The following is a 12,405-nucleotide window of genomic DNA, read 5'->3' as shown; positions in this document are numbered from 1 at the left end:
TGAGTTGTACGGCTCCAATTTTTTTATGAACGTGGGATTTTCTAGGGGGTAAATAATGTGGATATTTGGAACATCTACACCGTAAAAATTCGGCCCCACCTGATTAACGGCTCGGTAAATAATGTGGATATTTGGAACATCTACACCGTAAAAATTCGGCCCCACCTGATTAACGGCTCCTAATTACTGATTAACGTGGAATTTTTAGGTAGTCCGTAATTAGTATAGGTATAGATAGATAGATGGGATATTAGTTTTTTTTGTTTTTCTTCTTCACTGATATTTTATACTCCCTCCATTCTAAAATTCTTGTCTTAGATTAGTCTAGATACGGATGTATATAATACCAAAACATGACTTGATACGTCCGTATTTAGACAAATCTAAGACAAAAATTTTGGGACGGAGGGAGTATTTTATTGGATTTAACATGACATAGTACTAATTTATTTTAAATTTTGTTTTAGTATGGCTACTAATTTTGGATTTGCGTATTTTCAAAATTTTGCACATATTTAGTTAATTTTTTTAACCCTGCTACTGACCAAAAAATGGGCAGCAATTCTAAAAATGGAAAACGGGCTGGAATAAATTCCATATAAATTAGAAAATGAGTAAAAATTATAAAAATAATGACAAATGGGCGCCACAGATTTCGTGGCCGACTTGTTTACGCAAGGCTTTGTCAGTCAACACACGATTCTAGTAGCAGTGACTGTTGGATGTCCATCCAGCAGCCGACGTGCTTCTTCAATCTTTGATCTTCCTGTTCTAGCCGCCTAAACTAGCCGTCGGGACTGCCTGCTCCCTCCTCTTGTGGCCCGCTGTGATGCCGCACAGGCTTCCTCGGCCCACCCTACTCCCTCCACTGGCCGGGCCGCACGCAATCAACTACCTCCTTATTACGCGAAAAAAATGACTCCTCCTACTGACATCTGGGGTGCACCGGTTGGGAGGCTGACCTGTGGGCCTATTAAGTTGACACGTACGCAGGGCATGTCAACTTAGTCAACAAAGGATTCTAGCAGCAGTAACCGTTGGATTTGAATCGAACGGTCCTGCTGCTTCTTCAATCGCTGCTCTTCTTGCACCAGCCGCCCAAACCAGCGCCGGCGAGACCGCCTGCTCCTGCCTCCAGTGGCCGGCTGTGCTGCCGTTGAGCCCTGACCGCCCCTACTACTCCCACCGCTAGCCAGGCGCTGCGGCGTCGGCAACCTCACACCACAGCCGAACCAGTGAACCCTGATACTCACACCACAGCCGAATCAGATTTTGTAGAAGCATTAGGACATTCATGCAATATGTTGATACTTCATTTGCCATTAAGAAATCCTGTACAAATGGTCGATGCCATTAGTCCATTCAGCACACAATAACTCACAGAAGCAAATATTTACTTAGAAAAAATATATAGAAAAATTAGCAAAAAGATTCGGGTTAACTTGGAAATTTTGGAAATATATTGATAAATGATCTCATATATAGCAATACATTATCAAGGAATTCTTGCAGAAGTGTAGAAGCGGAAGTGCAGAACATTGTGCCAAAAAATAGGCTCATATGGTCATTCCAACCAATATCATTTTGTGTACGAACAAATAATTTCATTTAATCTAGCATGTGCATGCAAATCAAAAGATTATCATTTCATACGAAGACATTATAATTTCAAGTCCAACAATCTATATAGAGTTATAGACAAACATGCTATTTTTCCATCCATTATAAATTGTTCTCACCTGAAAATAGAAAAGAATAAGAGCTGCCATGAATAATGTACTGTTGCCCAAAATTCAGCCAAGTAGGCATATAATTAAAATATCACCAGAATAAAAAAAATGACTTCCCTACTACTTTTTGATTTGATCAAATTAAATTCTCATTAATTGGGTCATGCAATATAAACAGCTGAGATAAATATGGCATACAGGAACTCAAGAGCATTCTATGTTTACATACCAAGGATCTCTTCATAATCATCCGACTGGTGCTACACATGAGACACATCTTGTACAGTAGTTTTGCACAACTGTTGGATTCTCTGTCGAACAAAAACTGTAGCACCCGACGTCATACGTGGAATAGTTACATAATCATCCCGTCTCTGTAAAAGAAAGACATTGGCTATCCAAGATGATGTCAGAATTAGTTTAGGCATACCCTCCAACCTTCCATTGATATATAAGGTATTAGATCATATATACAACATGATTCTTACGATTATATGAGAATGGAAATACACGCATGCAAGGCCATATTTTCTGCTTAAGGAAAGAAATAGAGACTGAACTTTATCTGCGCACAATACGTGCTAGTAAAACAAATTGCGGGTTCTTTTTTCCTTGTCTATTAAAGTTAACATGGAAGCAATGAATACATATAAATTTATTTGCATTTTCTTTGTGTTACTAATCATATATTAATTACATAGCAGCTAGTACCAGCACCATACTATAGAATACATAGACTGTACTTAAATTGACTCACATATGTTCTTAATTATTTAGTACATGAATTTATAAAAGGAAGGACATTAAATTAACCAAGTAGTAAAAAGCGTATGAGGAAGAATTTCCAAGAAGGTAACTTGAGCATCATTTTTCAATGTCCCTTGTTGCTTTGAATAAATACTGCCGCAACGTCACCTTCTTGACCTCGTGAATGCATATACACTCCATTAGGCAAAGGGCACTATTAAAAAGAATACCATCCGAACTGCGTATTTTGTGCTTCTATGATATGCACATGTATTTTTTAGATCACTGTGTGACCATAAAATTGAAAGAACAGATCCATGTTAATAGAACTATAGTGTTTTGGTTGTAAATAAATAGAGAAGTAGATTCAACAAACCAAGTAATGCTCCAAAAAAATATATCCCCTATCCAATAAGCTTAGAAGGGATGCTTGAGTTCAGTGCACTGATGTACGTGTATCTCTTTGGTCAATTGAATCCCCTAATTTGATTAAATATTAACTACAAAACCCATGGCAATAATACATATGTAAGACTAAGAAACGTATGAAAATAATGAACGCCTGCCATTAGAATCTCCCCAGAACAGAAACCTAGATTGGACATCAAGAAATAAGGGATCAGAGGCTTACCGAGCTCTCTCAGAGCTTAGCGATTTCTGGCCGTCGGATCGAATCTCTTGATGCATTTTTGGCCATTGGATCGAGCTCCCGAGCTATCTCGGCCGCCGGATCGAAACCCGGACCCTGTAGCAATGAATAGTTACCTCGCCCGGTGAAATATCTGTGCCACCGCGTGTGATTCCTGTCCCCCGCTGAGGGCATTTTAGTAATTTCGCTACGGGTATAAAAGCCCAATGCCCATAGGGTTTCTCCCCAATCGTCGTCCTCCCTCTTCCTGTTCACTGAGGGGAGCCGCCACCGCCCCTACCCCTTCCAGAGCTCGTGCTCTTCCTCTCTTCCCCGACCCCCTCGCACCGCTGGCCGTCGGCCCCTTCCCCTTCCCCTCCCCTTCCACCCTAGCCGCCGCCGGCCTCTCCCCTTTCGCCCTAGCCGTCGCCCCCCATCGCGAGACGGAGAACCAGCCCATCCCCCTTTCCTCTCCATGGTCCTCGGGAGATGCAGCAACGGGGGCCGCCGCACCACGCCGAGACGGCCGTCCGCAGCAAGTCGGGAGCTGTGGTGTTGAAGAGGCGCCTGGAAGCAAGGTAATCTCCTCCCTCGTCCCCTCCCTCACCCAGGCACCCAGCTGCTGCTCCTCACCTCTTCTACTCCGCAGTGGCGACGCTGCTCCGGTCAGGGCACGAGGGTCTGTTCGCCGTCGTCGAGAATCCACTCAAGCTCACGCAGACTACCACCGTCCTAGAGGTACACCACCCGCCAGCAGCATGCCAGATCTCGCTTCATTTTTTTTCTCCCTCGATCTGCTCATTTCCGAGCTTTGCATCCTGCTGCGTGTTTCTGCCAGATCCTCTAATATGTGTGCATTAGCTATGGCTATATGTTTTTCAATCATGCACTCTGTTTTGTTAATGATTAATTGTGAACTAGATGGATCAGGGTAATAATGCTATGTACTAGAACAGAACACTAGAAACTTGAATGGAAATAACCTTTGAAGCAAGGGATAAGTGAGAAATTATGCTCCATATTGTTGTCATAACTCCTATAGGTTGCCATCACTTTTGATATGAACGAATCGTAAATTTTGTAGCTTTTTATGGTTGCGGTGCAGGGTTGGATGCTACGTTTGAGACTTAGGGGGCGAGGCTGGGGAGGCTAAGGAGGAGACCAGAGAGCGGCGACCTCGAGTTGGAAGGAGCAATGATCACCGATATCGATAACATGGCACTTTATTTGATTGGTTGGGTCACTCTCTCGCTTCTCCTCCAGTCGTGCCTCCGGTTGGCATGTGCGCCGACATGAATGGCGAGGTTTCATCTGGATGGGGGCCGCAGTTTGGAGGTGTTGTAGATGGGTGTTGGCGGTGCTAGGGTTCAGCTAACAAGTTTATCGTATGCAGACGCAAGTACAGAAGAGCACACGTTCAACTTTTGTTGCGCAGCCATGGTTGTTGCGGTGGATGGCGTATTGCCTATTGGAGGACTGGGCAGCGGCCTTTCTCACAGCTGCAGTTCTGTTCTTGCTGCCAGGGAGATCCTACATGACTGGGTTTTCACCAGAACCAAGGGTGTGTGGAAGACTGTTGGTATATTTCTTTTTGCCAGATCTTTAATTAAAGCATAATTTTGTACCGCATTTGTTAGTGGAGGTAGCATCAGAACTCACAAGCAGTCAACTAGCTTATTTTGCTACTACGAGTTAATGATTAGGCCTCAGTTATTATTATTTTATTTGATTATTATGTAGATGTAGATTAGTTATCGATTAGCCTGCCTTTTGGCCGCATTCATTGGATACTTTGTTGTTTTTATATTGTTATGGCCTCTTGATCCATGCTGATAGTTACCCTTATAGCTCATAGACCAAATGTTCCTCTCAAATAGGATGATAATCAGGATGAATAATATTTTGATATTGCTACTATTATGATTCCCAGTCCTTGAAGAAGACGGTGGTTCCACTCATGAATAACTGAACATAACTTTATGCTCCTTTGTCTTCTTGTGTGCACAAAATTTGTGAACTCACTGTGATTCAGAAATACTTGGTAGCATGCAATAGAATATTCTGTGGTTATTTTATTGGTGCATCTTACCAATCATGTATTTTATTGTTACCAATATGTAACAGATTTCAGCCATTTTCATTTAATATAGTGTTTGGTCTCATTAACTAGATCGGACGGCTCATCTAGGTCTCGTGTTACTATTTTGGCCTTATCTAGACTTGTCCTTTTGCCCATCTAGGCTTAATTGTTTGTGTTGTGCAGGATGTGATTTGGGCGGTTGGTTGTTCGTTAGTTTTGTCGTTGCTGGTGCTCTTGTCCGTTGGATTGCTAGGATCCATTGGTTCTCCTTTTGGTCGACAGTCCAATTGCAGGTGATATTCTTTATCAGTTTCTTTGTTTAATATTTATCAGGTGATATTCTTTCTCTTGATTTGTTCCTTTTTTACTTGCATGCTATTCTTTTTGAATGGTTTTACATTCATTATGTAAAGGAAAATGTAGAGGCGGGATATATATATTTGCTATGCATTATTTGAAGTGCATAAATATCTTTCCATGTTTTTGGTGAACAGAAATGGAACCGCCACCTTCACAGCAGAACATTACGCGTGGGTGGTCGATGGACTGCCAATGCTACTCCAAAGGGGCTGACCTTCACCTCCCCGTGTCCCTGAACAAGATGGACCAACGAGTTGTGACCATGTGCTCTGCGAGAAGTGCATCAAGGTGGCCATCAAATTGTTGCTGCTACTACTGCTCGACCTGTGCTGTGAGCGGGGCTGACGCCGCATGCTGCCTGCCATTGGAGCTGGCCAGGGAGCTTCTGCTTGCCGTGCGTGCCTCCTTCCTTCGGCAGAAGCACCAGGTAGTATTTACTATCAGTATGTTACCATATGGAGAGTATTCAAAATAGTATGTAAATATGTATATGCAACCTGCAAGTTTGTTACATGAGTCTTACATTATTCAGTTTTATGCAACAAAAAGCGGAATTGTTTGGTGCTGTGTTTTAAGTTTTTAACATGGATGGGTGGACATTGTTAAAGCAATTTCCCTGTAGTGAAAGAATGCGTACCACTATGGATAGATTCATTACATTGCGTGACCTGAATTTATGGTTCCCTTTATAGTACAGATGCATGCGGCATCTGGTTTTTGTCACGAAAAATGCATAGGACCATTTCCCTTTTCTTGTATTGTTACCAAGTTTGGAAGAGTAACCTATTGTTGTGTTTCTGGCGACAGCGACGAATCAGGCTGTTATCGCGATGAGGATGCTGTGGGAAAATAGGGACATGTTTGATCTGGTTATCAGTGATGTCCACATGCCAGACATGGATGGCTTTAAGCTTCTTGAGCTTGTGGGGCTTGAAATGCACCTCCTTGTCATCAGTAAGTTCCAAAATTTCATCCATCTCATAGCTGCCCAATTTACTGACTATACAGAACAAATACTACTGAGTTTTGGCTAATCTCTTGATTGTTTCTAAATGGTAATCTTGCCTGACCATTGACTTTTTGAGTTCCGTCTTAAAAGAGTATTGTGCACCAATAAGAGAATGTATTATGATACAATGATATGTTGAGTGATCTTCCTTTTCCTCTTAAAAGTACATATTTGAAAAAAAAACTAGACTGGCTCAATGTTTTGCCTCATTAGAAATAACTCTAATCAATAACCATTAGAAAGCCTCTGTGTGTGTGACCGCTGCTCTGTCCATTTTCTTGGCCTGCAGGTCGCCGCTGGAGCCAGACAAGGTCATGACTTGCCTTACCTGGTGAGGTACTGGCTAGGAAGAGTGCAAGACGCCACCACCATGTACCAGATGGTGCCATCAAGGACATCGTACTGCTGATGATCTACATGTCCATTTCTCCTTCTCTCCCTCTCTCTCAAATGTCAAGCTCGATTCCTTATCATTTTGCACAATGGAGGTCCCTGGAAGCCACTTGATCGAAATCCCGTGTCTTGTGATATGCATTTCATATGGTTGCTTCCCTTTGATATTTTCCTGCTTTATATTTGTCTATGGATACGAACAAATATGATTATGATTCCTGCATTGCATATGGTTGCTTTCCATTGATGATAAATGGTGAACAACTATGGTGTTTTTCCAGCTTAACTACAGAAAGTTGAAATGTGCCTAGCTCGAACCCATTTGTCACTCCAACGTCTTCTTTCTACTTCATATATGGTTCTGGTATGTCCTTTATACTCAGTACATTCATGTCTGGTTTGTGAGATTTGCTAAATTTAGTGTTGCGCCGCATGCAAGATAGACGATCTCCATATATTATTACTTTTGACTGACAAGAAATTCAGATATTGTTGTCCTGTACTGATTATACTGTGATTATTTCTCTCTTATTGCTTTGGTTGCTAAAATGTATTTCTGACCCTATACAAAAATATTTTTTGTGTAAATAATGCATCACATAGTTTTTCCGTTGATAAACAAATTTTTGATGTATAAGCACGACCAAATCAAATTACCAGACTAAGAAATCCACCCCTCGCTCCAGTTTAGTCTGGATCAGACTTTTAATCTAAAACTACTTGAGGCGACAACAAAATACATATACGAATCTGTAATTTGTAGATCACTGTGATAGCTATAGCATAGTCGAGATGTTGTTGTGTCACTATGGGTATTGATAAATGAAGAAAAATAATAAATCTAACTGGTCGCAGGAGGTAAGCCAGAAGCGAGAATTTGAGCAAGCCATGCCGCAACTATATTAGGAAGGCTTGCATCACCATTATTTTAAGGAAGTTCAATCCACATATGTTTTGGGCATCCAATTTTAAATTCTTAGCTGCATGGAAGTGTTACCTTTTAGTTCTTTGTGCTGCTACAAAAATAATCATCGTTGGGCTGAAAATTTGACTGGCAACCTAAGTTGATTTTTAGTATTTTTCTTCTTGGTAAGCTTTCAGTTATATGGGCGAAAATGTTGCTTGAAGGTTTCAAATATATCACACCGGAACTATTCCAAGATTGCTATTGAAATCTTCCTTCTGGAAGTATTTGAAGGCAGATTCTTGCCCAGTTGAGCTGCTTTAATATTCTTGAAGGACACATCAAAGATTTCTGGATGATGCAAATTTATATGAATTACCCATGGTATTTACTTTCAGAAATCTGGATAGACTAAGGACGTTGGCAAGTTGTGATGGTTATCAAAGTAGTTATCTAATCCTACTTAGTATTAGCTCTTGCCAATCACATCGTATACACATAGTCTATAGTTCTCTATCAGCGGCGGAGGACGAGGTGTGCGCGAGGATCCCAACGAGGAAGAGGTGAGCCGCCGCGACATTGAAGCTCTCGCACCGTTGCTCCCCATCGAGCTTGCGCGTGCGCTGGATCTGGTGGCCAATACAACACGTCCATCTGCCGGCACCTCCAAGCAACACCTACAACAGTGGGTGAGCCACCCTACTCGGCAGTTGTTCTTTGCATCCTTTGAAATGAATCGACAGACTACTGAACTTTATATCTGCTGGTCTGCTGTCCTGAAAAATAATACTATCTACAAAGATGTCTCTGTCCAAAAGATCACCGAGATTCTAGATGATCTGAAAGCAATTTACAAGTATGTGAAATATGACCACCCCACGCTTTAATTTTAAAAGATGTCAGTTTTCACATGTGTCTAATTTTTTCTATATCATTGAACCAGGACTCTTTAGGAGATGAAGCAGAAAATTGCTGTTGCATGGCTGTCGGTCGTGGCCGCTACATTAATCAAAGCCAGGGCATTAATTATTAGGTTGACTATACCTTGGTTTTAGTAGCTCTTTGTTGATAACTATCATACTTGCATAGCTGGTTGATTGATTTGATTATAACCAAACTGCACCATCATAGATTTAAGATCGATTATTCAAATGAAAAATGATGAAATAAATACATGTACCAAAGTCGCATCTGTTGAGATCATGAGTAGGCATACAATTGCTCCATTAAATTATTGTGATATTGTAGTCCTCTTTAGTCTTATAAATTATGTATCGTGGTGCTCCAACTCCTTTTCTCTTCTTGCCAGGACATATACTCTACATGGGAAGTTGCGTGCTTGCTATGAGCTTAAGATGCATCGGTATAAGTACACCTTTCGATGTACTTTTGTTGTTATGATGTATCTCTTGCTTTTGGTACATTGTAGTGAAGTTATTGTCGTGGACAACCATTTGTATGCTATGAATTGAGTCTTTATGCCTTTTTGATCAAATAGAATCTATCAAAGGGCAGCTACTCTGCTCTTTGTTATTCTGGAATCTGACTTGCTTCTATTAAACATCTATCCTCTGTAATGAATGTATAGTTGTGAACCTTCTATCTTCTGTAATGAATGTATAGTTGTGAACCTATTGACATGGGCTATTACTGTTCCTTGCTTGGGTCTTTATGCTGCCTAATCAAATAGCAATCTATCATAGGCAACTACTTTGCTCTTTTTATTTTGGATCTGGTATTATGTCATTATTTAGGATTAGGCATGCTGCACCTATGGGATGGACCAGACAATGCGTCAGGATATGTTGACAACAGTTACACTATCTATAAAGACGATCTTATGTTTGATAACTCTTGCAAAATTTTGTACTTTGTTTACATCCAGGTAATGTGTTGAGCTATACACCACCCGCCAACAACAAAATTAGAATATGGCAGTTTGGATTACTACTGACTTAGCATTACATGCTTGAACAAAATATTGGGACCGGCACCCTCACGCCAAGGCGCGATCCCAATCTAGTGATCATTAGAGACCAAGTCTGAAGCTTCAGGATGCATATCACAAAAATCAACAAAAAAGGAAAATCTACTCCAGTATTGCTCCTTGCAGTTGCAGACCTTACTGGATGAACTGATGCAAGCGATGGCTAGCAATGGAATGGATGTGTGCTAAATTTCTATGCAGAAGTTGATTTGTCCAAGCTATGGGTAAATCGTGGCAAATACGTGCACATGGAAAGGAGATTGAGGTATATCAGCGTGGGAGTCCAATCAAATAGGAGGGAGAGAGGGGCGTGTGTAATTCCTGGACGGAAAGAGTCTCTGGGAGGTGAGCACAATGGTAAGAGTCATCATGCTCGCGTCTGCTGTAGATTTCATAGAATATTTTACTGGCTATTGAGCATTGACAATTGAATAAATACTGCCGGAACGTAGCCTTCCTGACCTCCTGAATGCATATGCGCTCCATTAGGCAAAGAGCACTATTAAAAAGAATACCATCCGAACAGCGTATTTTATGCTTCTGTGATATGCATGTGTATTTTAGATCATTGTGTAACCATAAAACTGAAAGAACAGATCCATGTTAATAGAACCATAGTGTTTTGGTTGTAAGAAATACAGAGAAGTAGATTTAACAAACCAAGTAATGCTCCAAAAAAATTTATCCCCTATCCAATAAGCTTAGAAGGGATGCTTGAGTTCAGTGCACGGAAGTACGTGTACATCTTTCGTCAAATGAATCCCCTAATTAATTAGATTAAATATCAGCTACAAAACCCATCGCAATAATACATAGGTAGGACTAAGAAACGTATTAAACTAATGAACTCCTGCCATTAGAATCTCCCCAAAACAGAAACCTAGACTGTACATGATCATCATAGACCAAGTCTAAAGTTGCAGGATGCGCAACATAAAAAAAAAGGAAAACTTACTCCAGTATTAGTATTTCTCCTTGCAGACCTTATTGGATGGAGTGGTGCAAGCGATGGCTAGCAATGGATGCTTGCTCAATTTCTATGCAGCCGTTGATTGGTCCAGGCTATGGGTTAATCATAGCCAATACATGCGCATGGGAGGGGGATTGAGGTATATCAGCATGGTAGTCCAATCAGATAGGAGGGAGAAAGGAACTGTGGCGTGTGTAGCTCCTGGATGGAAAGAGTCGTCATGCTTGAGTCTGCTATAGATTTAACGGAATATTTTACAGGCTATTTGAACATTGACAATTGAGCTGCAACGTCAAAAGATCTTTGGAATTTTTTAAGGGGGCTATAAACATCCATAACAGGAAGATCATCAAAGAAGATATATCATGACTGGAAAGTTTACCTGTTCGAAAAAAATCTTTCCGGCAACGGACTTGGACTGATCCGGGGATGAGTGAGATTACCTGAGGAGCAACAGAAATCGATATCAAGGGGATGAGAAGAGTCGTGTTCCGGCAGGCCGACGTTGATCACAGAAAGAGGAAACATTGCTTAGAACCGGGCTAGGGAGAACGATGATCGAGAAAGAAGGCAGGAGGCCGTGTTGACCTGCAGAATCATTGACCCCGGTAAGAGAATTGATTAGAGGGAGGGGATGGGTGGACAATGGCAGCAGACGGAGGAGGCGACCGGTACAGATCGTCCACGGTGGACAGATGCCCTCATGTGAGAGATTCCGCTAGAGGTGGAGAGGACGCATGCGCGTGAGGCGGAGAAGAGGCGTTCTCTCTTGGGACGATCTAATTAGCAGCGATGATTCCTACGATAATCTGGTGGTTAATACGGCGTAGTAGTTAGTTGTTTTTCTAGTAACTAACATGGATTTTTGTGGGACATCTACACGTATAACTTGATTCCATGAGTTGTACGGCTCCAATTTTTTTATGAACGTGGGATTTTCTAGGGGGTAAATAATGTGGATATTTGGAACATCTACACCGTAAAAATTCGGCCCCACCTGATTAACGGCTCGGTAAATAATGTGGATATTTGGAACATCTACACCGTAAAAATTCGGCCCCACCTGATTAACGGCTTCTAATTACTGATTAACGTGGAATTTTTGGGTAGTCCGTAATTAGTATAGGTATAGATAGATAGATGGGATATTAGTTTTTTTTGTTTTTCTTCTTCACTGATATTTTATACTCCCTCCATTCTAAAATTCTTGTCTTAGATTAGTCTAGATACGGATGTATATAATACCAAAACATGACTTGATACGTCCGTATTTAGACAAATCTAAGACAAAAATTTTGGGACGGAGGGAGTATTTTATTGGATTTAACATGACATAGTACTAATTTATTTTAAATTTTGTTTTAGTATGGCTACTAATTTTTGGATTTGCGTATTTTTAAAATTTTGCACATATTTAGTTAATTTTTTTAACCCTGCTACTGACCAGAAAATGGGCAGCAATTCTAAAAATGGAAAACGGGCTGGAATAAATTCCATATAAATTAGAAAATGAGTAAAAATTATAAAAATAATGACAAATGGGCGCCACAGATTTCGTGGCCGACTTGTTTACGCAAGGCTTTGTCAGTCAACACAC

The 12,405-nt window shown here is 40.9% G+C and overlaps 1 protein-coding gene and 2 long non-coding RNA genes across 10 annotated transcripts; 2 read left to right on the top strand and 1 right to left on the bottom strand.

Annotated features, from left to right (window-relative positions):
* Positions 1–3,368: 3,368 nt before the first annotated feature.
* Positions 3,369–4,305, top strand: LOC119318760. Its single transcript, XR_005154235.1, has 3 exons — positions 3,369–3,683; positions 3,755–3,843; positions 4,211–4,305. It is a non-coding gene; the product is annotated as an uncharacterized LOC119318760 (long non-coding RNA).
* A 7-nt stretch (positions 4,306–4,312) lies between these two features.
* LOC119318734 lies at positions 4,313–10,348 on the top strand. 8 transcript variants are annotated; one of them, XR_005154234.1, is made up of 10 exons: positions 4,313–4,666; positions 5,369–5,478; positions 5,680–5,972; positions 6,353–6,499; positions 6,844–7,097; positions 7,229–7,311; positions 8,354–8,540; positions 8,653–8,707; positions 8,795–8,884; positions 9,161–10,343. XR_005154234.1 is itself a non-coding variant. In XM_037593337.1 (7 exons), exons 1-5 carry the CDS (start codon positions 4,450–4,452, stop codon positions 6,870–6,872), a joined length of 780 nt encoding a protein of 259 aa, XP_037449234.1. In that variant the 5' UTR covers positions 4,313–4,449; the 3' UTR covers positions 6,873–8,540; positions 8,795–8,884; positions 9,161–10,348. The 8 variants fall into 8 exon arrangements, 2 of the variants coding, with proteins under 2 accessions (XP_037449234.1, XP_037449226.1); XR_005154231.1 differs by having other exon boundaries at positions 6,844–7,311; positions 9,161–10,338; XR_005154232.1 differs by having other exon boundaries at positions 7,229–8,540; positions 9,161–10,330.
* Positions 10,349–10,590: 242 nt separating this feature from the next.
* Positions 10,591–11,492, bottom strand: LOC119301057. Its single transcript, XR_005146855.1, has 3 exons — positions 11,397–11,492; positions 11,191–11,251; positions 10,591–11,009 (listed from the first exon to the last, which is right to left on the bottom strand). It is a non-coding gene; the product is annotated as an uncharacterized LOC119301057 (long non-coding RNA).
* Between the last annotated feature and the right edge of the window lie 913 nt (positions 11,493–12,405).

The sequence above is a fragment of the Triticum dicoccoides genome, chromosome 1B (genome assembly GCF_002162155.2).
Source record: "Triticum dicoccoides isolate Atlit2015 ecotype Zavitan chromosome 1B, WEW_v2.0, whole genome shotgun sequence".
NCBI lineage: Eukaryota > Viridiplantae > Streptophyta > Magnoliopsida > Poales > Poaceae > Triticum > Triticum dicoccoides.
The sequence above is the reverse complement of the archived record's forward strand: the minus strand, read 5'-3'. Positions and strand labels throughout refer to the sequence as shown.

Excerpts from the sequence above, each read along its gene's own strand:
- LOC119318734 (XM_037593337.1), top strand. The coding sequence starts at position 4,450 with ATGGGTGTTGGCGGTGCTAGGGTTCAGCTAACAAGTTTATCGTATGCA. Across the intron at positions 5,479-5,702 it reads GGTCGACAGTCCAATTGCAG|CAGAACATTACGCGTGGGTG; the intron begins GTGATATTCTTT and ends CCACCTTCACAG. Across the intron at positions 6,500-6,843 it reads AATGCACCTCCTTGTCATCA|GTCGCCGCTGGAGCCAGACA; the intron begins GTAAGTTCCAAA and ends CTTGGCCTGCAG.